The sequence below is a fragment of the Saimiri boliviensis genome, chromosome 2 (genome assembly GCF_048565385.1).
Source record: "Saimiri boliviensis isolate mSaiBol1 chromosome 2, mSaiBol1.pri, whole genome shotgun sequence".
In the NCBI taxonomy this organism is placed as follows: Eukaryota; Metazoa; Chordata; class Mammalia; order Primates; family Cebidae; genus Saimiri; species Saimiri boliviensis.
In genome coordinates, this window is record NC_133450.1 from 179364585 (window position 1) to 179388078 (window position 23494).

A 23494-nucleotide genomic window follows, 5' to 3' on the forward strand; every position below is an offset into this window, starting at 1 on the left:
CAGATTTACACAAACTGATCAATGAAAAAAAAAAAGTCCAGAAACACAATCACACGTATAAAATAACTTCATTTTTGATACTGAGCAATATAGATTAGAAGAGTGGTAATGAGCTTTTCAGAGGTGCTCCAACAATTGGATATACATATTTAAAAACAAAAACTTATATACTGATCTCATTATACACTCAAAAATCAACACCAAGTGAACCTAAATATGAAGACAAGTTGGCCAAACTTTTAAAAGAAAATGCAAGAGAATATTTTTAAGACCACCATGTTAGAAAAAAAGTCTTAAGCAAGAGGCTTAAAATGCAAACCATTAATAAAGAAAAAATTAATAAGCTTGACTATTTTAAATTAAGAAGAATAATTTCCTCCTGGGCATAGTGGCTCACATCTGTAATCCCAGCACTTTGGGAGGCCAAGGCTGGTGGATCACATGGTCAGGAGATGGAGACCGTCCTGATCAACATAGTGAAACCCCGTCTCTACTAAAATACAAAAAATTAGCTTATTGTGGTGGCACACGCCTGTAGTCCTAGCTACTGGAGAGGGGGAGGCAGGGGAATCACTTGAATCTGGGAAGCAGAGGTTGCAGTGACCCAAGATCATGCCATTGCACTCCAGCCAGGCGACAGAGCAAGACTCCATCTCAATATAATAATAATAGTTTCCCCAAAAGACATTGTAAGTTTTTAAAAAATAATAATAAGCTCCAAATGGGAGAAGACATTTGCAATGCATATAACTAACAAAGAATTAGTATTCAGAATAAAGAAAGAATTCCCTAAAGAAGCAAAATTAAAATTTAGGTAAAATATATCGCAGAAAAGAAAATGAAAATGCCCAATAAATGTATTTTAAATATTTTCATCTTATATAATAGAGAAAACAAAAATTAACGAGAAATGACAAATCAAATACCAATTTTCCTCAAGCTATTCAAAAAACTGAAGAGGAGTGGATACTTCCAAACTCATTCTACAAGGCCAAAACCATACAAGGACACAACAAAAAAAGAAAACGGCAAATCAATATCCCTGATGAACATAGATGCAACAATTCTCAATAAAAGGCTAGCAAGCAAATCCAACAGCACACCAGAAATATAATATACCACTATTCAATGGACTTTACTCCAGAGATGGAAGGATGGCTCAACATACACAAACGAATAAACACAATATATTACATTAACGGACGCAACAATAAAAACCATATAATCATTTCAAAAGCCGCTGAGAAGCATTGAATAAAACTAAACATTCTTTCATGATTTAAAAAAAAACCTCTCAACAAACTCAGTATAGAAGGAACGTACTTCAAAACAATGATGACTACATGTGACAAACACACAAGTAACATCATATTGAATGGAAAAAATAATTGAAAACTATTCCTCTAACATCTGGGAAAAGACAAGGGTGTCCACTTACACCACTGTTATTCAACATAGGAAGTCTAGCCAAGCAATTATGCAAGAGAAAGAAACAAAGAACCTCAAATTATAAAGAAATAAGTCAAATTATTCTTGTTTGCTGCCATTATTCTATATTTAGAAAAATCTAAGGACTCCACCAAAAAGCTGTTCGAATTGATAAACGAATTCAGTAAAGTTGCAAGATACAAAATCAACATACAAAAATCAGTAACACTGATATATCAGCATGGAACAAACTGAAAAATAAATCAAAAGAAATACCTAGGGTTTTTTTGTTTTGTTTTGTTTTGTTTTGTTTTGTTTTGCAGCTACAAAAAAAATACCTAGGGATACTTTTTTAACCAAAAGAGTGAAAAACCTCTACAACGAAAACTATAAAACACCAATGATAGAAATAGGAGAGGACACTAAAAATGGAAATATCTCCCATGCTCATGGATTGGAATAATTAATATTGTTGAAATGTCCATATAACACAAAGACATCTACAAATTAAATGCAATTCCTATCAAAAATACCAATAACATTCGTCACATGACTAGAAAAAAAAAATGCTAAAATTTATGGAACCACAAAAGACACCAAATTAATCCTGAGGCCAGGGGGAAGCTGGAGGCATCACACTACCTGACTTCAAAATATGCTGTATTAATCAAAACAACATGGTACTGTCATAAAAACAGACACATAAGCCAATGGAACGAAACAGAGAAACCAGAAATAAATCCATGTACAGACAGTCAATTTATTTCCTACAATGTCCCAAAAACATACACTGTGGGAATGACAGTCTTTTCAATAAATGGTGCTGGGCAAACTGGATATCCATATGCAGAAGAATGAAACTACGTCCCTATTTCACCATATACAAAAATAAAATCAAAATGAATTAAAGACTTAATTCTAAGACCTGAAACTATGAAACTATGAGAGGCATACATTAGGGAAAAGTTTAAAGATAATAGTCTAGGCCAAAAAAAAAAATTTTTTTTTTTTTTTTTGGGGTAAGAACTCAAAAGCATAGGCAAAAAAGGAAAACTAGACAAATGGGATTCGACCAGGCAAAAAAGTTTCTGCACAGCGAAGGAAACAATCAACAGAGTGAAGAGACAATCTACAGAAAGGGAGAAAACAGGTGCAAAGTATTCATCTGGCAAGAGATTAGTAACTAAAAGGTATAGAGAACTCAAATAACCCAGTAGGAAAAAGCCATATAATTTGATTTAAAAGTGGGCAAATTACCTGAATAGACATTTCACAAAAGAACTTAAACAAAGGCAAACAGGTATAGAAAAAAAATGCTGAACACTGCTAATCATCAGGGAAATGCAAATCAAAACCACAAAGGGATATCATCTTACCCCAGTTAAAATGCCTATTATATTATCTTTTTAAAAGACCAAAAAATAACAAACGCTGGCTGGGATGCAGAGAAAGAGGAAGACCAGTATGCTGTTGATGGGAATGTCAATTAGTATAGTCACTGTGGAAAAGAGTGTAGAGGTTCTTCAAAAAAGTAAAAATAGAACCACCATATGATCCAGCAATCTTACTGCTGGTGTACACCCAAAACTTTGATATACAGCATATCAAAAAGATATCTGTACTATCGAGCTTATTACAACCCTATTCACAATAGCCAAAATACAGAATTAACATAAGTGTCCATCAATGGAGGAATGGATAAAGAAAACATAGTATACATACACAATGAAATATTAGCCATAAAAAGAATGAAATTCTGTCATTTGCAGCAATATGGATGCATCTGGAGGACATTATGTTAAGCAAAATAAGCCAAGCAGAGAAAGATAAATATCACGTTACCACTCATAGGTAGAAGCTATTAAATAAAAAAGTTCATGTCATGGAGGTGGAGGGTAGAATGACGGGTACCAGAAGCTGTGAAGGGCAGGGAGTACAGTGGATAAAGAGAGATTGGTTAGTGGTTATAAACATACAGTTAGATAGAAGGAATAATTTCCAGTGTTCCATAGCAGAGTAGGGTGACAATAACTAACAAAAATATATTGTATATTTCAAAATAGCTAAAAGAGAAGATTTGGGATGCTTCCATTCCAAAGATATGATAAATGTTTAAGGTGATGAATATCCTAAATATCCTGACTTGATCATTACACACTGTATGCATGTATCAAAATAATATATGTAACCCAAAATATATAAAATTATTATCAATTTTCTAAAATTTTCAAGTAGTCAAATAAGAAGTAGAGTGAAGTTGGAGAAGGGAAGATATGAAAAAAACTTCCAGTCTTTGTATTTCTGAATTGTTTACATTATTCCAGTGCAAATTTACTTATTTTAATTGGGTAGTTTTCTCTTTAAAAATAAATAAAAAATAAAAATAAGTACTGCATATAAAAATATGGACAGGATTGAGACAGGAGAGTTGCTTGAACCTGGGAGGCAGAGTTTACAGTGAGCTGAGATCACGCCACTGTACTCTAACCTGGGCAACAGAGCGAGACTCTGTCTCAAAAGACAATAGTAATTAAAAAATATGGACAGGAATATTTATTATAAAAATCTAGAATTAAGATGAAAAAATAACCAAAATAATATTTCACAGTGTATGAGAATGTATAAGATTCTTAAGATTGGGGAAGAATGAGAAAAGTCGGACAGATCAAGGGTTGACAAAAGTCTGAGCACGCTGTATAAACAACCATTTGGAATGTCAGTTAGTAAATACCACCCTAGCAACTAATTAGGTATAATCTAGATGAAGTATGCACATACTCTGTGCCAGAGCAATTCCAACTCCAGATCTGTAACCCAGAGAAACTCCAGGACATGACCTCTAGGACCGTGAACAAGTACATTTCCTGTGGCACCATTTAAAACAGCAAAACACTGAAAACAACCTAAATGGCCACCAATTCCTATGGATAAATAAATTGTGGCATAGTCTACACAGTAAAAATTAATTAATTACAGAGAAAGATTAACTTGCTACTCTGCAAAATAATAATAAAATCAAACTACTAAAGAATAATTCCTACGTTCAGTTGGATGAAACTGGAGGATATTAGGTTAAATGAAATAGGCAGAGAAAGACAAATACCACATGAGTTTACTTACATATGGAGTGTAAAAAAGTTGAAATTATAGAAGTATAGAGTAGAACAGTGGTTGCCAGGGTTGCGGGAGGTAGGGAGATACTGTTCAAAGGATACAAAATTTCAGTTAGATAGATGGAATAAGTTCAAAAATCTATCATACAACATGTTGATACATATCATTGTATTATGAAAATTGCGGAGAGTAAATTTTAAGTGTTCTCACCCTAAAAAAAGATAAGTATGTAAGGTAATATATTTGCTAACTAGCTTGATTGAGCCATTCCACAATGTATACACATTTCAAAACATTATGTTGTACAGAATAAGTACACACAATTTTTACATGTCAATTAAAAAATACAATAAAAGAAAAGCAAGAGAAAAAGAAAGCATGGGATAAATGGAGAGAGGCATTCAATAGGCCTCAAAAATAATGGTAACATACCTTCCCTTAAACTATGTAATTGGTGTGGAGTCATTCATTCTGTCATTATTCTTTATACCTCATACGCATTTTAAACATTCTTTTGTAACAAAAGTCTAAAAATCATTTTTAAAAGAAACACTTTCCCCACAAACCAGCCCTCTCCAAATCCCCTACTTTTGTTAACAAATCTGTCATTAATAATAACAGTAAAAAAAACATGAAATCTCTTGTAGGAGTTGTTTTAGAGGAGTTCAGTGAAGGAATGGTGGTGACAAATATTCTCAGAAAAGCTGGAAGAACCAATATTCTAGATTGGGAACTGTCTTTACCCTTTATAAGAATGGAAGCCAGGCGTGGTGGCTCAAGTCTGTAATCCCAGCACTTTGGGAGGCCGAGGCGGGTGGATCACGAGGTCAAGAGATCGAGACCATCCTGGTCAACATGGTGAAACCCCATCTCTCCTAAAAAAACAAAAAATTAGCTGGGCATGGTGGCATGTGCCTGTAATCCCAGCTACTCAGGAGGCTGAGGCAGGAGAATTGCCTGAACCCAGGAGGCAGAGGTTGTGGTGAGCCAAGATCGTGCCATTGCACTCCAGCCTGGGTAAAAAGAGCAAAACTCCGTCCCCCACGCCCCCCCCAAAAAAAGAATGGAATGGGCTGTGGCCAGGTGTGGTGGCTCACTCTTGTAATCCTACCACTTTGAGAGGCCAAGTCAAGAGGATCCCTTGAGCCCAGGAGTTCGAGACCAGCCTAGGCAATATAGGGAGACCCTGTCTCAAAAAAAAAAAAAAAAAAAAAAAAAGGAATAGTCTGGACACTAATAGCACCAATTCTCATTGTTGATGAGGTACAAAAATAAGCCGAGGCATTATTAACAGTGCCCTGTGGCTAGAAGCACTCCTAGGGAATGAAGGTCCTCATAGGTAGAGACCTGAAGATAGAATGTAGAAGAGAAGAGAATATGCATGCCCCATCCAGTGACCCGTTCACCACTGGGCAGTCAATGGGAGAAAACGTTCTTCAGTAACCATGACCTGCACTTGCAGCCAGGTACAATTTAAAAAATCCAACTCTATCCTGCATGCTAAGAAGCATGTTTCATGGTGGTTACTTGCCTTGAGGTATTAGAAATCTCCCAGGTTATCTGTTGAGGTACTTTTCAGTCTTCAATATCTCTTTTGAATTACTCAGCCAATGCCTAATAAAACATACACACACACACACACACACACACACACACACACACACACATATACACACACACAAAGCAACACATTTCGGTGCAAAGCTATATATATGTATATATAGCTTTTGCTACAGATAAATTGGGGCACTTCTGCAGGGCCATTGTTTGCAGTGAGGCAAGTTCCCAAACATTCTAGTAAGGCCTGGGGAATTCTGCACAGTCATAATTGATCTGATGGTTATGATGATTTGAAGATCTGTGATTAGGGAGTAATAACCAAATTGCTTCTCATCACTGAGGCCACAGAGAGTCCAGAAATGACAGCTCTTCTTCCCGCACATCACTTCTTCCTGCCGCCTTTTCAGAAGTTTCTACCTAAATAAGGAATAGAGGAATAATTCCAACTACTCTCCTCTGAAACATGGTGCATGCTGCTTTGAGTTCAGCCACATTGTCCTTTCCCACAATGTGATGTACATGAATACGACAAGAACCTCGTGTAAGCTTTTACTGCATTATCTGAGGTTGTTGGAGGAACTGCTTCCTGTACAGGGCTGCACGTACAGTTCTGCAGCTGAAAGGAAAGAGAGAGCTCAAAGCAGCTCATGCTTGGCTTGCCAAATCTCTTCCTGTGGTGTGTTGCCACATCCACCCACAGAGGGGCACATCTTTTTCTTCCCTGGGAAGCTTCCCATGCTGACCAAGCCTTATACTTGGAGGCCGGTCACCACCCAGAAAAGGCACCTTTCTCTAATTCACACAGATGTGCCTTAAAACGAGCCATGACTCTCCCTCTGTTTGCTAATATGACATAATGAAAAGAGCACTAGCCAAGAAGTCCTCAGACCTTCAACAAAATCGGAACTGAGCCACCTGACTTGGAAGACTTAAGTAACATCTCTGAGCTCGAGTTCTGGTATCTTTAAAATGAGGATAGTAATGCAAACTTTGCAAACTGATTCAAGGACTAAGTTAAGTAACATGTAAGCATGCAACAGGTGTTCAGAAAATTTAACTTTCCCTTTCCTTTTGCCATATTTGTGCTCTTGTATAAAGAACATTCTTACAGTGAGTTTAACATTTACTGAGTTTGTTACAAACCTATCTCATTTAAAACAAACTCTGTGAAGTGCATGAGAAAATGCAGACAAAAAGAGGCACGTTGAAGGTTTATTGAGGATGTGACCAAAGCCTAGGTCATCTAATTCCAAATCCCGTGACTGTCCGATTGCTTCAGGTTGTGATGACTAAAATGGTTACAGCTATCACAAGAAGATTCAACAGGAGCAACTTTATCATAACTATAAGATCAACCTGGAAATAAAGCTATTCACCATTCCATAAAGATTTGCAACTGGGAAGTTTTAAAGTGTCTTTTAAGGAAAGATGAACCAAGATATGGCATATTCTTTACCAAGACTTCTGCCTTCTAAAGGAAAAGAACAAATGATACAACCATGGAGATTACTCTCAGTGAAGAACAATTATTATTGTCAGAGTAGTGGAGAACAGGAAATTTGTTTCCAGCTATTTTTGCATATTCAACAAATATTTATTGAGTGTCTACTGTATATAGTTATAGACTCTCAGGATACAGTGCTAAATACAGCAGACAAAATATCTGCTCTCATGGACCTTATATTCTAGTGGGAATAACAAACAAAAACCAAAATGACAAATATGTCAGGAGGTAACAAATTCTGCTAATAAAGCAGAAGAAGGAGAATATAAGAGAATAAATCTTCAGTTGGGGGAGGAGTGTGCTGATATAAATAAGATCTCTCAAAAATGAAAACTTGCATTATTTTTAGAAAGAAAGGTTCTGTTGGTTTTTCTTTAAAGGAATGAATAAGTAAATAAAACAAACTCAGAAATCAAAACCATGCTTTTACCTTAATAATCCCTACCTCTCATTACACTTTTCCCCTGTGAAATCTGCTGGCACACAGCACTGAGGTTCCCAGAAAATGAAACCCCCTTCCCAACCGCTTCTTTACCTGAATTTTCCCACTGGGACCGCAATTCCCAGCCTGTGGTATAACAAGCATAAGAACATAGTTCTCTCTGATGTGGAAATTTAGGGGACATTACAAAATTTATTTTCATATTCAACATTATATCAAGAACACATTGAACATAATTTTCAGGACACTATGAAACTGAAAAACAGTAGTGACGCATAAATAATACTGCAGTTATGTCAGAACAATCAACAGAAAAAGGTCTGGGCACTTTAATATGTTTTTTCCTACATGTAATGGATATAGGACATTTATGATATAGGACTCTAATACATTAAGTTTTTTAAGTATTAGAATGTTAGAGTTGGATCATATCCCAGAGATTACTGGCTCAACCCCCTTATTGTATAAATGAGGAATCTTAGATTCAGGAAGCTTACTAATAACAGTTTCTCATAAAATGGACGCCTGAGTGCCAGGAAGAAACGTGCCAAGTGCTTTATATCCTGTGTTAGCCAAGGTTCTTCAGAGAAATGTGCGTGTATACAATCTCTCTCTCTCTCTCTCTCTCTCTCTGTCTCCCTCCCTCCCCCCAATATGTGCGTGCGTGTGTGTGTGTGTATGAGCTATGTGTGTATATATGTTAGAGAAAGAGATACAGAGGGAAGTGTTAGGGAATCAGCACGTAAGGTATTGGTAAATCTGAAATACGTAGAGCAGCATGGCAGGCTGAAAGTCAGGTAAGAGTTCATGTTGCACTCTTGAGTCTGAAACATGCAGGTTGCAAACTCAGGCAGGGTTTCTACGTTGCAGTGTTGAGAAAGAACTGCTTCTTCTTCAGGAAACCTCAGTCTTGCTCTTACAGCCGTCACCTGATTGAATGAGGCTCACCTACATTATGGTAATCTGCTTTGTTTAAAATCTACACATCTGAAAAATACCTTCACAGCAACATCTAGAGTGGTTTTTTACAAAGTCACTAGATGCCCTAGCTTAGTCAAATGGACACAATTATTGACCATCATAGTCTCTTCATCTTATTTAGTAACTTCCTTATTAAATTGGCATTATTATTGCCCACTTTTAATAAAGAAGAAAACCAGCAGTTCAGAGGCCTCAGGGGACCTGTCTAAGGGCCCACCATTAGGAAGCATCCATGCCAGTCAGCCTTGACGCAGATCCTACACTTTAAATATCTTCTCTATTGCTCAGGGTCTCTCACTCAACATAGAGGTAGGTGCAAAATCCTCAATTCCTGATTCCTATGCCCATTTATTCAGTAACTAAATATTAAGACTATGCTGTTACAGACCATCAAATAAAGACCACCAGGGATGCTCCTTATTAACTTGCTGCAAGAAGGAGACCATACCTGAAGAAGAACCAGGGAACATCTCAGCAACCAAATAGCTCATCTGAAAAGATGGAGCTATTACAGGACTTGAGGAAAGGATTCTGTGTACACAAAAATGAAGCAATCATTTCCACATAGTCCTGCTTGACTTTGAGCCTATTCAAACATCAGTATAGATGTTGCTGTGAGGGTACTTTCTAGATTTACAGACTTTGAGTAAAGCAGATTACAAGAAAACATTGTAAATGCACGTGTGCACGTGCACACGCACATTCACATGCACACACACCTCTTTTACGTCTACACAGGAATACCCCAGCATTGCAGGTTGTTTCCAGTCCATTGCCCTTCCAAAACCTGATTCCCCACTCACACATCTGTGTTTTTTTACTCAAGTTATTCCAACCAGGCATTCTAAATCCCTGTTAAGAAATGACCGCAAGTAGAAACGAAAAGAAAAAGATGCTTATTGCTTCTGCAGTGTTCTCTCTCAGGACCTCTCTGCTCTAGGTCATGGGTACTTTGTCTTTCTGCTGTTCTTTTCCTGCTTTAATTTGGAGTTCAGAGTTCTGATTGGATTAACAGCCAGAGCATTTTCGAAGAGCCCTTGCTCAGCATTGTGTGTCTGCTGTTTGCAGGGACACTTTATCCCTATATACCATGTCCTCTCCTGAGATTTCTATTGCTTCACATTTTATCCTCTGCACTAAAATCGGCCTTTAGTTCATGGGCCTCATTTTGTAGCACCTGTTGCATTAATAACTAGAAAGCTCAGTTCAGCCAAAGGCCAGGCATTCACCAAGCAATCAGGTAGCAAAGAGATATCTTTGCAGATTTCACTTTTCTGATATTAACTCCCAAATAGAATGTTAATGTGAAAATACATGTTTTTCTGTATACTGTACTACAGTAACATTACTTCACTGAAAGTTATACTACACTTCTTCTGTAACATAAGGGGGAAAAATATATTTAATAAAACTAGCAGAACATAGCAATCTACTGGCAAGATGGCATAAAATCTGGCCTTGTCTTTTGATTCCAAGATGTTTTACAAGGCCAAAAGGAGAAGTCTTTCTGCATCTTGATTAATTTTCATCTAGACAACATCATTCAATAGAAAGGGAATACTTTTGAAATCAGATTTATCTGAGTTTAAATCCTGACTCTGCCATTCAGCGGTAATATGGAACCTTCAGCAAATGACTTCACCTCTCTGAGCTCAGTTTTCTCTCAAGTAAAATGATGACCATACTATCTATTTTACAGGATCATGGAGGAATGATGAAGATGAGGTATCTAAAGTATCCAGCAGCATTTACGGCACAAAGTAAGTGTTCAATAAATGGGAAGCCCCTTAACATAGGACAGAACATGTGGAAAGACCCCCAGGTCCAAGGCACTGTTCCTATCCGCCACTCTCCCTGCTGCCTGCTTTCCAGTCCCACTTTATCCCCTCCCATCAGTCTTGGTAACACAGGTATCTGGCTTAGCAGCAGACCATTGCCCCTTCCTTCTCCCAATGGCATACCATAACTTAACTCAAATACTGACTTTGCCACTAATGAAGTTTTACCTTAGCCTATCCTCAGACTCAATCTCTAGTCACTGAAGCAGCCAGTAGACACTACAGTATAGCTATATTGCAACCCCCAAAATATCTTTAATACACTTTCTCCCTTCTCTGCCAGTTCAAAATCCTCCACGCAAAATGCCTTGACTTACTGAAGGTAGGTTGATTTTTCATTTCTCTACAAATTACTACCTGCCACGTAATCCACTCTTTATGTATATTCTCTGATGTCATATTTTTATTAAGTAAAATTATGGAAGAATAAAAAGTATTGACCTATGTGTATTCTCAGTATTCATTCTATGCTACTAATGAGAAATTTGTCTCAGCCTCCGTCAATATCTTCCCTGACCCTTCCTCCAACAGGAGACATCTTGCAGACCAGTTTGAACGCTTTCCAGATGGATGGTCAGAAAGAGAAGAGGTGAGAAGACATGCAAAAGGGGTACAGAGATGCTCTGGGAAGTTGGAGATTCTCAGGGCTGTATGTGAAAGAAGCGGCATGCAGGAAATTATAAAGAGTACTTCTAGAGTCTCTGGGTATACTTGATAGTATCCAAAAAATATAAATAGATAACTTATTTTTAAATTCCTCTTGATGGCAAGGGTTTTGTTCTTTGAAGCTCAGCTTTGCTCCCAAATTAAACTCAATGGGTTAGGGCATTACAAGTTTTACTTTTCCCCACTTAACTATCAGATTTATAAGTGTGGGGTTTTACCTTTACTCGTATTTTTATTTTATTCTCCAAGCACCTAGCACAGCTCTGCATATGCTTCCAAACCATTAATAACACATTGTTCACTTGACTTGATTCACATTGATATTGGCCGTCAAGCCAATCAGGACCACAGCTACAGTTTGGGCTAATCGGTTTTCTATTCCCTTCTCACATCAATGAAAAATGTATTCTTAAATAGGTGAAGAGATTAAAAAGAGCTGCTCCAAATGAATCCTAGTCTCTTGCCTGAGGAGTATGTGTCAATATACTCAGAGAATTTGTAGCTATGGCTGAATTGCTGTCATCAAACTGAAGGAACCCCACAGTGGAAAAGAGTTTCTGGAAAACTGGACGCAAGCAAGTGTCATTTGGAATTATAAAAAAAAAAAAGGAAGAATTTATGTTTGTGAACTACAGAGCACTAAGCTTGACATTGATCCCAGGCAAGATTCTTGAATGATTTTTTTTTAAAAAACAATGCCTTGTGAGTACTTAGAAAAGAAAGTGGTAAACTCAGCATGAGCTCACTAGAATAGTCCTGTCAGATTAACCTCATTTCCTACTGACAGAGTTACTACACTGGGAGATCAGAGAAATGGAGTAGAAATAGTGTATCCAGATTTCAGACAACCTTTTGACAAGTTCTCTCATGACACTCTTGAGGGCAAGATGGGGAAAAAGCAGCCTGAATGATATTATAATTACAGACTTATAACCAATGGAATATTAGTATCCAGTAGAATTAATGAGTCATGATTCAATGAAACATTTTAATTCAATTAACACATTTTTAATCTTTTATATTAGCCATCACGCTAAACACTAGGGATTGAATTGTGAAGATACAGCATGGAAGGAACCAGACTTGGCAGCAGCGGCCTTCAAATGATCCATTGTGTGGTTTTGCTTTCAGAATCCTCAGTGTAAACCTAAGATAATGTCAGACAAGTACAGTGTCTAAAATAAGTCAAGCAGGACTTCTGTTCTTCTCTATATAGTGTATGTTCATTTTCGGACTCCACACACTGACAGACTCACGGACTGGTACCTGTTCCTGCCTTTTAGGAAGCAGACTGCACAGCAGGAGGTGAGTGGTAGGCAAGGGAGCATTACCCACTGAGCTCCACCTCCTGTCAGATCAGAGCAGCATTAGATTCTCATAGAAACACAAACCCTATTGCATAACTGCCCATGCAAGGAATCTAGGTTGCATGCTTCTTATGAGAATCTAATTAATGCCTAATGATCTGAGAGAGAATAGTTTCACCCCGAAACCTTCCCCCCACCCCCACCATTGTTCACGGAAAAATTGTTCTCCATGAAGCCAGTCCCTAGTGCCAAAACGGATAGGGACAACTTCTCTATATAATATCCCAAAAACAGTAATCAAGAGGATGATGAGACATCAATAAAATCATACGGAGAAGACAGAATAAAGCATTGAAAAGAGAGAACCCCCCCCCTTCAAAAAAAAGAAAGAAAAAAAGAGAGATCCCACTACTACATTAACAACCTCGAAGAAGATGTGGATCACAGCAGGAGGTCCAGATGGGCCACCTTTGGTGGTTTCCTGTAAATGGAGGTGCTGAAGTGTGGACTGGAACACAAATACAGAGTGAGTGGGAAACCCATAACTCATACCCTCAAAACTTTTCTTTCCTAAACAAAGATTCTATAGTCTACCAAAGAAAAGTTCCTACAAACTCTCTTGATTACCTATTCCATAAGTTAACTGTCAGCTATTTTATTTTTTCAATTTATTTTAAATCAAGAAATAGTGTAAACTTATTACAAAGTAAAGAAAAAAAATTGAACTAACACTCATGTAACCACTACCCCAGTTTGTCTAATCTGAGCATGTTGTGATGTGGGCTTCCGATTATTTTTTAAGAACTGTATCATTACAAATATAGTAGTCATTATAAACACAGTAACTTTTTTCTTCACTACCCAGAGATAGCATCACCTTTTTTTTTTTTTTTTTTTTTTTTTTTTTTTTTTTGAGGCATACTTGCACTCTATCACCCAGACTGTATTAGCTCACTGCAACCTCTGCCACCCTGGTTCAAGGGATTCTCCTGCCTCAGCCTCCCAAGCAGCTGGTATTACAGGCCCCTGCCACCATGTACAGCTACTTTTTTTTTTTTTTTGTATTTTTAGTAGAGACAGGGTTTCACCATTTTGGACAGGCTGGTCTTGAATTCCTGACCTCATGATCCACCCGCCTCAGCCTTCCAAAGAGCAGGGATTATAGGCATGAGGTACTGCACCCGGTTAGCATTATCTTAAAGATGTGTGTATATTCTAGCCATAGCTTTTTGCCATATGTATTTGTATATGCAAATAATTTATATAACTATAAAGAGACAAATATGAAGGGCCTAGTTTACTGAAGGAGGTAGGACACCTTCAAAAAAGACATGTTGCCTATTGTTGAATGACGAGTTGTTTAGGCATTCCAGGGAGAGAAGGGAATTTTGGATAAAGGAAACTGCAGACTCAAACTCATAGAACCAAGAAAAGAGTAAGCAAATCCAAAAAATTTCAAATGATTGTACATAGCTTTAAGAAATAGGTAAATTGTTACTGTGAGAAGATGAAAACAACAAACTGACAAAGATGAGACTATGAAAGGCTTTATTCCAGAAAAGTTCCCTTAAACATTTTAATTATGGGAATCATATTATTTATATGCATGCTAGAGAAATAAATCTGGTGGTGATGTAGTTTGAATGGGGCCAGAAGGTTGGGAGCCAAGTTAGCAAATACTGAAAAAGCCCAAGACACGATAGGAGCTTAAAATAAATCAGGATGAGAGGAGAACAGATTAAGAATATTATTAATATTGTTATATGTACATGAATGTATTTTTTATAATCATGAGAGATATTTGGAAGCTCTACTGCAAAGAACTTAGACCCACTAGCTAACTAATGATATTTCATGGAATGATTTGTAAGATGACATATCTAAATTGTTATAATGGTAGATTAGATGATAAATAATATTTTAATACAAAAGTATAGCATAGTGTTTATGACAGTTTTGAAACAATTTCATATTGCTATCATTCAATGAACACCTTTTGGATTTTGATTTTTAAGATGCCAATTTAATTTTCAAAGAATTCTTTATAAAACAATTCACAGTAATTTATATAGTTCATTCTTATGCATGAAAATACATATATACTCATAAAAATAAGGACTATCAAGTGTTAATTATAATGGAGAACTATAATTTAAAAGATCATTTAATTAGTTCAGCTCTAATTGTTTAGCCATGTTTCCTTTTCTTCCATTTGCCTTTACTCCCAGGAAGAAGAGTATGGGGTTAAGAAGAGAGTGAATTCTACTCTTACTCCATAGGAATGAGAATGAAAATTAATTGCTCTATCATCTCCCAGAGATATCTCAAAAGAGTGCTCCAAAATATTCGGTGCTAGGATGCAGTTGTTCTCACATTCAGAAAACAAAGTAGCGCTCTAGGAAAACGGGATTGATTAATTTGGTCGATCCCGCCTATTTCATTTTCAAAAGAAACTTGTTATTGCTGTTAATGGTGTTTCTTTGCATTGTGTAACTCTAATTAGTTATTTGCCTGATTTTTACCTTTAAGCCATTTAAATTTCTTCTGAATAGACATAGTGTAAGCAACATTTCTTAGAAATGGAAGCTGTTTCTTTTTTTCTCTTTTTCTTTCTTGCTTTTGTTTTATAGTTTAGAGACAAATAAAACAATGGGAGATCTTAACAGATGACTTAATTATCAAGAGGTATCAATTACGTAAACGAGTCTGATGGTAAATAGAGCATCATTTTCTTACAAAGTTGTTACTTCCTCCGGGACAGTGGTTCTCAAACTTGAGAATGTATCAGAATCACCCAGAGGACTTTTTACAAAACAGATGGAAGACTCATCCCTAGAGTTTTCGATTTAATAGGTCTGATGGGGCCTGAGAATTTGCATTTTTTAAAAGTTCCCATGTTCTGACAATGCTGTGATGCAAGAACCATATTTTTTAGAAGACTTCCCTATCCCTGAAACTCAGTTCAATGATCTTCTTGTGAGCCTCCATTTCCATCTCTGCTTATGCCTTTCTGGGAGTATCACTCTGCAGTATGATGGCTGACTGACACGTCTAGCTCCTTTATCAGATCATGAGCTCCCTGAACCAAGCGTCTGTTAGAACAAGTCTGATTTACAACTGATATCGCCCAGAGCACAGCATAGGGCTGGCAGAGGATAGTAGATGGCTAATAATTATATGCCGAATAATACTTTATTTATTAACATATAAATGCAAATTTAAGTTCTGAAAAAAAAGCAGATTATGTGTGTGTGTGTGTTTATATGTGTGTGTCTGTGCTTAACAATGGAAATACTTTCTGAAAAATGCATTATTAGGTGATTTTGTTGCCCTGCAAACATCGTAGAGTGTACCTACACAAACCTAGATGGTATACATCCTACTACATACCTAGGTTACATAATATGGCCTATTGCTCCTAAGTTACAAACCTATTACAGTACTGAATACTGCAGGCAATTTAACACAATGGTAAACATTTATGCATGTAAACATATCTAAACATAGAAAAGGTATAGTAAAAAAATGGTATTATAATCTTATCAGATTACTGTCATATATGCAGCTCATCATTGATGGAAAGGCTGTTATGCAGTGCATGACTACACATATGTGTGTTTATGTGTATATGTATGTTGTTATTTGAATACATGTGTGTATATTTGTGATTTGAAATATTCCAAGCAGTGATAAGAGAAAGACTGTGTATTCCAGGAAGAAAAAAAACTATTAAAGAAACAAAGACAAGTATAAATAACCAAAGAAAGAATTAAAAATTAGAACTTAAAGTCTGCTTTAGCTACTATAATATATGATAAAAATAACATATTTTAGAAAGATAGCAGTAATAAAAATGTACAAATGGTTTCAACTTTGTCAGCTACGCTCTTTGGCCTACAAATGCCTTTTCATGCCTCATCCTGTGCAGCTGGGAAAACTAAGAATCACCCCAATTTACCCACAATATAGCCAAAGGCATACCAAAGATTAGAAAGATCACCCACATCCTAAAGAGAAGAAGAGAATTGTAAGAAGAAAAAAAATGTAGAAGTCCTAGTAGGTCATTCAGTTCTAGTCTCTAGAGGAGTGGAAGATTAAATAAAATAGCACAGAAAACATTATGGAAATATACCCAAGAAAACTTAAGACTCTCTGATCCTCTAATTTTTAGTGCCTCATGAAGTTCAAGAGTTTATTGTCAACTCATTGCTTAAACCACCATTTATTAAAAGAAAACATTCCCTATAGTCTGCATTCGAAATGGAACTAAGCAAGGCAATGTAAAAAGTTGATTTTGTGGTATTAAATGACTCTCTTTTTCCTGTGTTCATGAATCTCTGCTTTGTAACTGTACTTATTCAAAATATTAAAATGACCTTCAGGCCAACCCCTCTACTTAACAGTGAAGGGGGAAGATAAAATTACTACAAGTTGACCATTACAGAAATTACTTGCAAGGCATTTTTCTTTGATAGCTGCAGTTTCGCTCATATTATCATCCTTTTCTGTTGACAAGTTTCCAAGATTTTAATCTTGGATTGGAAATGTTACCCTATCAAAAAGGGCTTATATTGTCAGGAGCAGTGCTGCCATGGAATGTAGAATCATATATGAGAATGCTTGTTGTATTGAAAAATATACCATCGCTAGGAAAGGCATTTAAATGTTTAGTCTGCTGGCTCATAAATCACTTTCAATGTGCTCAAGTTCTTACACAACATACTGAAAGCTTTCTTATTTCTTATATTATAGCAGTGTCATTTGCATTGCTGAACTTGGGGTAATGTCGGCAATTCCAGATAAATCCTTGCTTGGAGGATTTATAACTGCGATTAAATTTCACCCTGGCTTAGAATTCAAAAGTAAAATTTTTGTGAGGTTGCTTTTTTTTTTTTTTTTTTTTTCACCTAACAGGTATCTGATTTTTTAAGAAATGGTCAGATTCACAATTTTGGTTTACAGATGGAAGCAAGTTGCCTAAAGCACACACAACTAGCATGGGCATTAAGAGATCTGAGCATGAATGTGTGTTTCTAAAACAACAATTGATCTAAATTTTAGATCAATTCACACGTTTGCTTGGTTGTTTTAGAAACACATATTCAAGCATTTAAAAAATTTCTAACTATTAGCTCTACTGGAAATTGTTGGTGCTCATTATTTTCCCTTTCCTTTTCTTTTTCTTTTTATTGTATGGATAGTTTTTCTGCTCCCTCTTGGTGAAAATATTTGAAACTCACCCTTGATATCTATTTCACCTTGGGCATGCACACACAGTGCTCCCATCTCTGTTGTCGTCTTACACAAAGCTAACACCAGTATTCATGCCATCTACCTACCATCTGAAATTGTTGTCTAGGGGTAAAACAAGATACCAGTTAGCTAAAGTATTTAAAAAGAGATAAGGAAGTTAGAATATATTGACTGGAAGGCTTTGAATTGAGAATGAAATTGAGTTATCAATATGAAGCGAGGAAGTACTTCTTAGAGGCAGATCTTGGAGGAGATTCAGAATAACGAAAGGAAATTAATCAAAATGTTTACTGAGTTTGAAAGATAATCCTAAACTGCTACCAGACTAGCAAATGGAAGTGGTTAGCCTAAGGGCTAAAGTAAAGTGTTCTCTTAAAGCTTTCTCAGAGTTTCCTTAAAATCACTGTTCCTTTTTTTACTTTAAGAGTCAGTGTCTCATTCTACCAAACAGACTGGAGTGCTGGAGTGCAGTGGTGCGATCCTAGGTCACTGCAGCCGTGGACTCCTGAGCTCAAGTGATCCTCCTGCCTCAGCCTACGCAGTAGCTAGGACTATAGGCATGTGGCACCAGGCCCAGCTAAGTTTTTATTATTCTTTTGTAGACACATGATCTTGCTGTCCAGGCCAGGCTAGTCTTAAACATCTGGCCTGAAGCCGCCCTCTCATTTCAGCCTTCCGAGTTGCTAAGATTACACATGTGAGCAAGCACGCCTGGCCATTACTGTACCTTTGCGGAGACAAAAAAAAAAAAAAAAAGTAAAAGATAATACAGATTTACTTGCGTTTAAGACAAATGGATTAGTAGTGATCAACCTAGATATTATTCTGTAGCCAAGGGGAAAAATACATCCTACATGCAGGGAAGTATCTCTAAAAAGGAGAAAAAATGCTGCTCCTGCAGAGGCCTGCCTCCGTGTGGCTCTTCACACAAGAGTGCAACTATAATCAGATTGGCTTCCATTTTTGCAACTTAATGCTATGGCGAAGATTTGAGGAACAGCAAATACAAGGTCATTTGATACACAAAGCAACCCAGGAATTTCGGTGGACAATAGAGCACACTTAAGTGGATTGAGATTATTTCCAGTAACTGTCTTCAGGAGAGTGTACAGATGCCAACAGCAGATGCCAGCTGTGGAAGGAGCCACCTTCCAGTAAAAACTCTGCCCAGTGATTGAAAAAGACACCCAATGTGATCCAATTTACCTGTTGGAAAGATCACTTTGGATGCAGTAAGTACCATTTGATGTTTCGTGGAAATCTGAAGGAAGATCTGTTGGGAGCCTCTTGTAGAAATCTAAGAGAGATACAATGGGTATTAACACATGAAATAAATGAAAGTGAAAAGGAGATGCCATAATTTCAGAGGTATTCAAGAGATATGCAGGGGAAAAAATTGACAGGGACTGGTGACTGGATGTGGGATGGTAAGTCAGTGCATGCAGATCAAATAAGGTTGTGCAGGTAAAGTATGGTTAATCTTATAACATGACATACCCAGACTGGTGAAAACAAGGCTAAAGGGAAATTGAAGATAAGTTATTTGGAGTTCATAGAGAAAGCATGGCACCAAAATGAACACAGAGCTTAACAATCTTAATCATACACATACCCAGACTTCTCTCTTGGATAACTGTGCTCGTCTGCATAAAAGGGAAAATGAGTATGGATCAAATAAATAGATTGTGCCAGTGTATCAGCAGATGTGTTAGGGAGCACTGTTACAAGGGTGAAAAAGTGAATGGGAAGACTTTAGAGTTCAAAAGCCCTAAGCTGGCTTCTGAGAAGCCCAGCAGTTTCTGCAATGAGCTATAATCAGTAAGACTGTGATAAGCCAAGCAGAAAAACAGAAACACATATATACTGTGACATCAAAATGGCAACTGACTCCCAAAACACCCCAGGAAAATGACCAGTCCATGGGAAAAGAGTCCCAGTGCTAACATACAGTGTCTGGTTGAGTGACTGGCTGGACAGCAGAACTCCTAAGTGAAGTAGAGAATACAGGAAGAGAAGCAGAATTGGATGGAGAAAATGGTTTCATTTGAAAGACACTGAGTTTGAGGGCTAATTATATCGAGATGTAATTAGGTAAGTGAGCGTGAAGGATTAGAGCTCAAGAGAGTGTGAGGTCTGAGAGCAAAAAGATTCTTTTGCTCATAATGGGTACCTCACAAAGAATAAGCATAATTTTTACAAAGAATATGTTTACAAAATTTCTGTCTCTTCATGCTGTCTCATAAAAGACCAAAGACTTCTACCTGGGAGCATAAAAAGGACTATAAGGAGCAAGGTAAAAATTCCATCTTGCCATACTAAGAAGCCTAGGAGAAAGTATTCTGGAAAAAAAAAAAAGCTTCTGTTTCCAGCATATTCTCAGACTGGATTTCTTTTCCTACTGGAAACAACAAAGAATGCTGGAAAAATATACATTGCAAGCCGGGTGCAGTGGCTTACGCCTGTAATACCACCTTTTTGGGAGGCTAAGGTGGGAAGATCACTTGAGCTCAGGAGTTCCAGAGCAGCCTGGGTGACACAGTGAGACCCCATCACTACAAAAAATCTAAAAATTATCCAGGAGTGGTGGTGTGTGCCTGCCATCCAGCTACTCAAGAGAATCCTTCTCTTCTAAGAAGTAGAAAAAATAAGGTAAATATAAATAAGACAAACAAGTCTGGAGGTGAGAGGGATAAAACTTTCAGGCATGTGTTCTTGCCTGTTCTTTCTTTTTAGAAGCAGTAGCAACAAGGCTTTCTGCAGAGGCAGAGAGATGTAAGGTTGGAAGCTTGAGGAAACTGATGAATTTTGGAAGAGCCATTGTGGGCACTGGAAAAAGCTGATTCAGTTTTAATAAATCATCTCTTGATACTAACCTACTTTCAATGGGGAGAGTTGAGGAAAGACTACTGGAGCTTCCAACAGATGTGTTTCCTTAGTTTTCTGGGAGGGGATTTAGATGAATTTCTGTTGGGTTCTATTGTCTGGAAGCACTAAAGGTAACCTAGGCTCTTGTAAATCTGACACAAGGATTTCAAATACTCATCAGGCATCCCAACAAAGGAAATGCAGCAGGAGCAAAAAACAAGGAACAAATGAAAATGGTAACAAGAGGGAACGGGAGGGAACCTAGCAACCAGCAAATAACATCATCCACATTCATGCTATGCAATCACTGGTGGCTTAATAGGAAAGCAAAGAAAGCTAGGTTCGATGAGGCTTTTTTTTTTTTTTTGCATAATAGAATGTCTTTGAGGATTTAGGAAACAATGTGTGCAGAGAGTTTTGTGTTCTGCCATCAACAAAAGCACGAGATTAATGGAAGCGACTCTTCTTTCTCATTTATGACAATATATTTATCACTACTTGCTTATATCCTGAGACCTGAGGAGAACGGCTCCTTCTCATTGCCCTGCCAACCCTTCTCAGGCAGGAGAAGAATTTAGGCACCACTTTGTGTCTGATTGTTATACTTCCTATTGAAGCTGACCAAAATAGAAAATCTACCCACTCGTGGCAGTAAATGTCAACAATGTGAGCAACTCCAGAAACGAGAATAAGACTGATATGCAAGGGTCTAAACGCAAGTGATGGGAGCCTCAAAAGTTGTGTTTAATAAATGTAATGACTAAAATTGCATTTTTAATGTGCCCTGACGTGCCAAGTGTACAGCATATAGACTCCATCACAAAAGTATGGAAAGGGAGGAAGTGAGCATGCACGGCTTCAGACCCCCAAACTCCCTGCCTGTCCTCTCCGACTAGAGCACCTGAGCGTGTACATTTTGCAAATAGAGTCTCCAGGTAAGATTATGTTTGAGAAAAGGTTTATTCACAGCTGAAAATTTTGAAAACCATTGCAGCAAAGGAACAAACAGTTTGAAGGAATCCTTTGGCAAATCAAGAAGTATTTTCATTCATTGTGCAAACATTTATTGAGCATCTTCTCTGTATTAAACTGTTCTTTGCACTATGATGGGCATAAAGAGGTTAAAGATAAAAAAGAGAACGTGGAGGGAGAATAGAGATTAGTTAATTAATAGATTTTGGTGCTTGAGACAGTCAACTTCAGTTCTGAGCACAGAACCACAGGAGAAAAGCCTTATTGTCCACAATGAAAGAAAGGCCACAAATGGTTTTTGGGAAGAGGAAGGTTTAATAGAGACAGGGGAAGCTCAACATAGTAGTAGCCTTCTTTCCTTTATGAATACCCCACTGCATATATTATACATTCATTAATTTCCTATCACGTACCAGATATCATGCTAAAGGAGCAGTATAGAGAGGAATAGATACAGTCCTGTCCCTTGAGAGCTTGCAATCTAGTAGAAGCAATGAAACAACTAGACACAAGACTTATAGTTACAATAAAATGTGAGAAAACCTGTAAGTGGGATAAAAACAGAAAACTCTGTAGATACAGATGAGATCACTTTTGCGCTAGCTGGCCAGAGAAAGCTGGAATAGGTGTGAGTTTTTCCCTAAGCTTTTGAGGATAATTAGGTTTTCAAAAGATGGAGGTGATGGTGATGTGCTCAACATAGGAGAATTTCACTTAATATCGATGATCTTCTACGTCATATACTGTCATAGTTTGTGTTTCTTAAAATAAGGTAGAGTTGTCTTTCAAATATGCTACCTCATTTAATTTTCAATAATTTTGCAAGCTAGATGTTATTGTCACCATTGCGCAAATGAAGAAATCATCTCAAGGAAGGAAAATAACATGCCCAGTGACATACTCTTGATAAAAGGCAGATCCAGGATTTGAATCCAGGTCTGTCTGAGTCTAAAGTTCAAGTTCTATCCTTAGTATCAAACTACCTTTTCATTGATCACTTCCAACCACGTTTGCCTGCTCAATTTTCTCTGACTCTCTCAACTCACCTACACATAATTAGCAGTCAAAACACCTTTTTAAGAGTAATTACATACTGCTGAAAGATCTTTAGTACTACAACAAAGGTGTACCAAAGGACCATATTTTCTCTTTTAAACTTCAACAGGTTTCCATTTATCATAACCAAACACAACCAGTTCTTCAACTAAAAAGGTCACTCTACAGCCTAATTCTCACAGGGCTATGATGTGGCTCTGAGCACCTTAAGGGAGGTCCATGCCTTAGTCACCCCCAGATCTCTAACACCTAACCCAGTGCCTCGTACAGGGGAAGAATCCAGCTAATGTTCATTGAGATGAAGTGAATAAAAAGTTGAATATTCCATTTTCTTTTAATGAGTGATATGATAAAATTCAGGGGAGGAAGTCATCCTATCTGGCAAACCCTTCTTATGTTAAGTTCATCAACCAATAACACAATTCAACAAAACTCATAACTGGTGCTGTTGATTTGTTTCTCTACATATCGGCCTGTTTTTGTTTGTATTTTTTTTTTAAGATCCAAC

At 37.2% G+C, this 23494-nt stretch overlaps 1 protein-coding gene across 1 annotated transcript in view; it reads left to right on the forward strand.

Annotated features, from left to right (window-relative positions):
- Positions 1-20933, forward strand: part of LOC141582405 (uncharacterized) — a 41646-nt gene extending 20713 nt beyond the window's left edge. The window contains exons 3-5 of the mRNA XM_074390246.1: positions 10729-10789; positions 17593-17702; positions 20827-20933. Of these exons, the coding sequence (XP_074246347.1) occupies positions 10729-10789; positions 17593-17702; positions 20827-20933 (278 nt within the window). The remainder of the gene's footprint in view (positions 1-10728; positions 10790-17592; positions 17703-20826) is intronic.
- The last annotated feature ends 2561 nt before the right edge of the window (positions 20934-23494 follow it).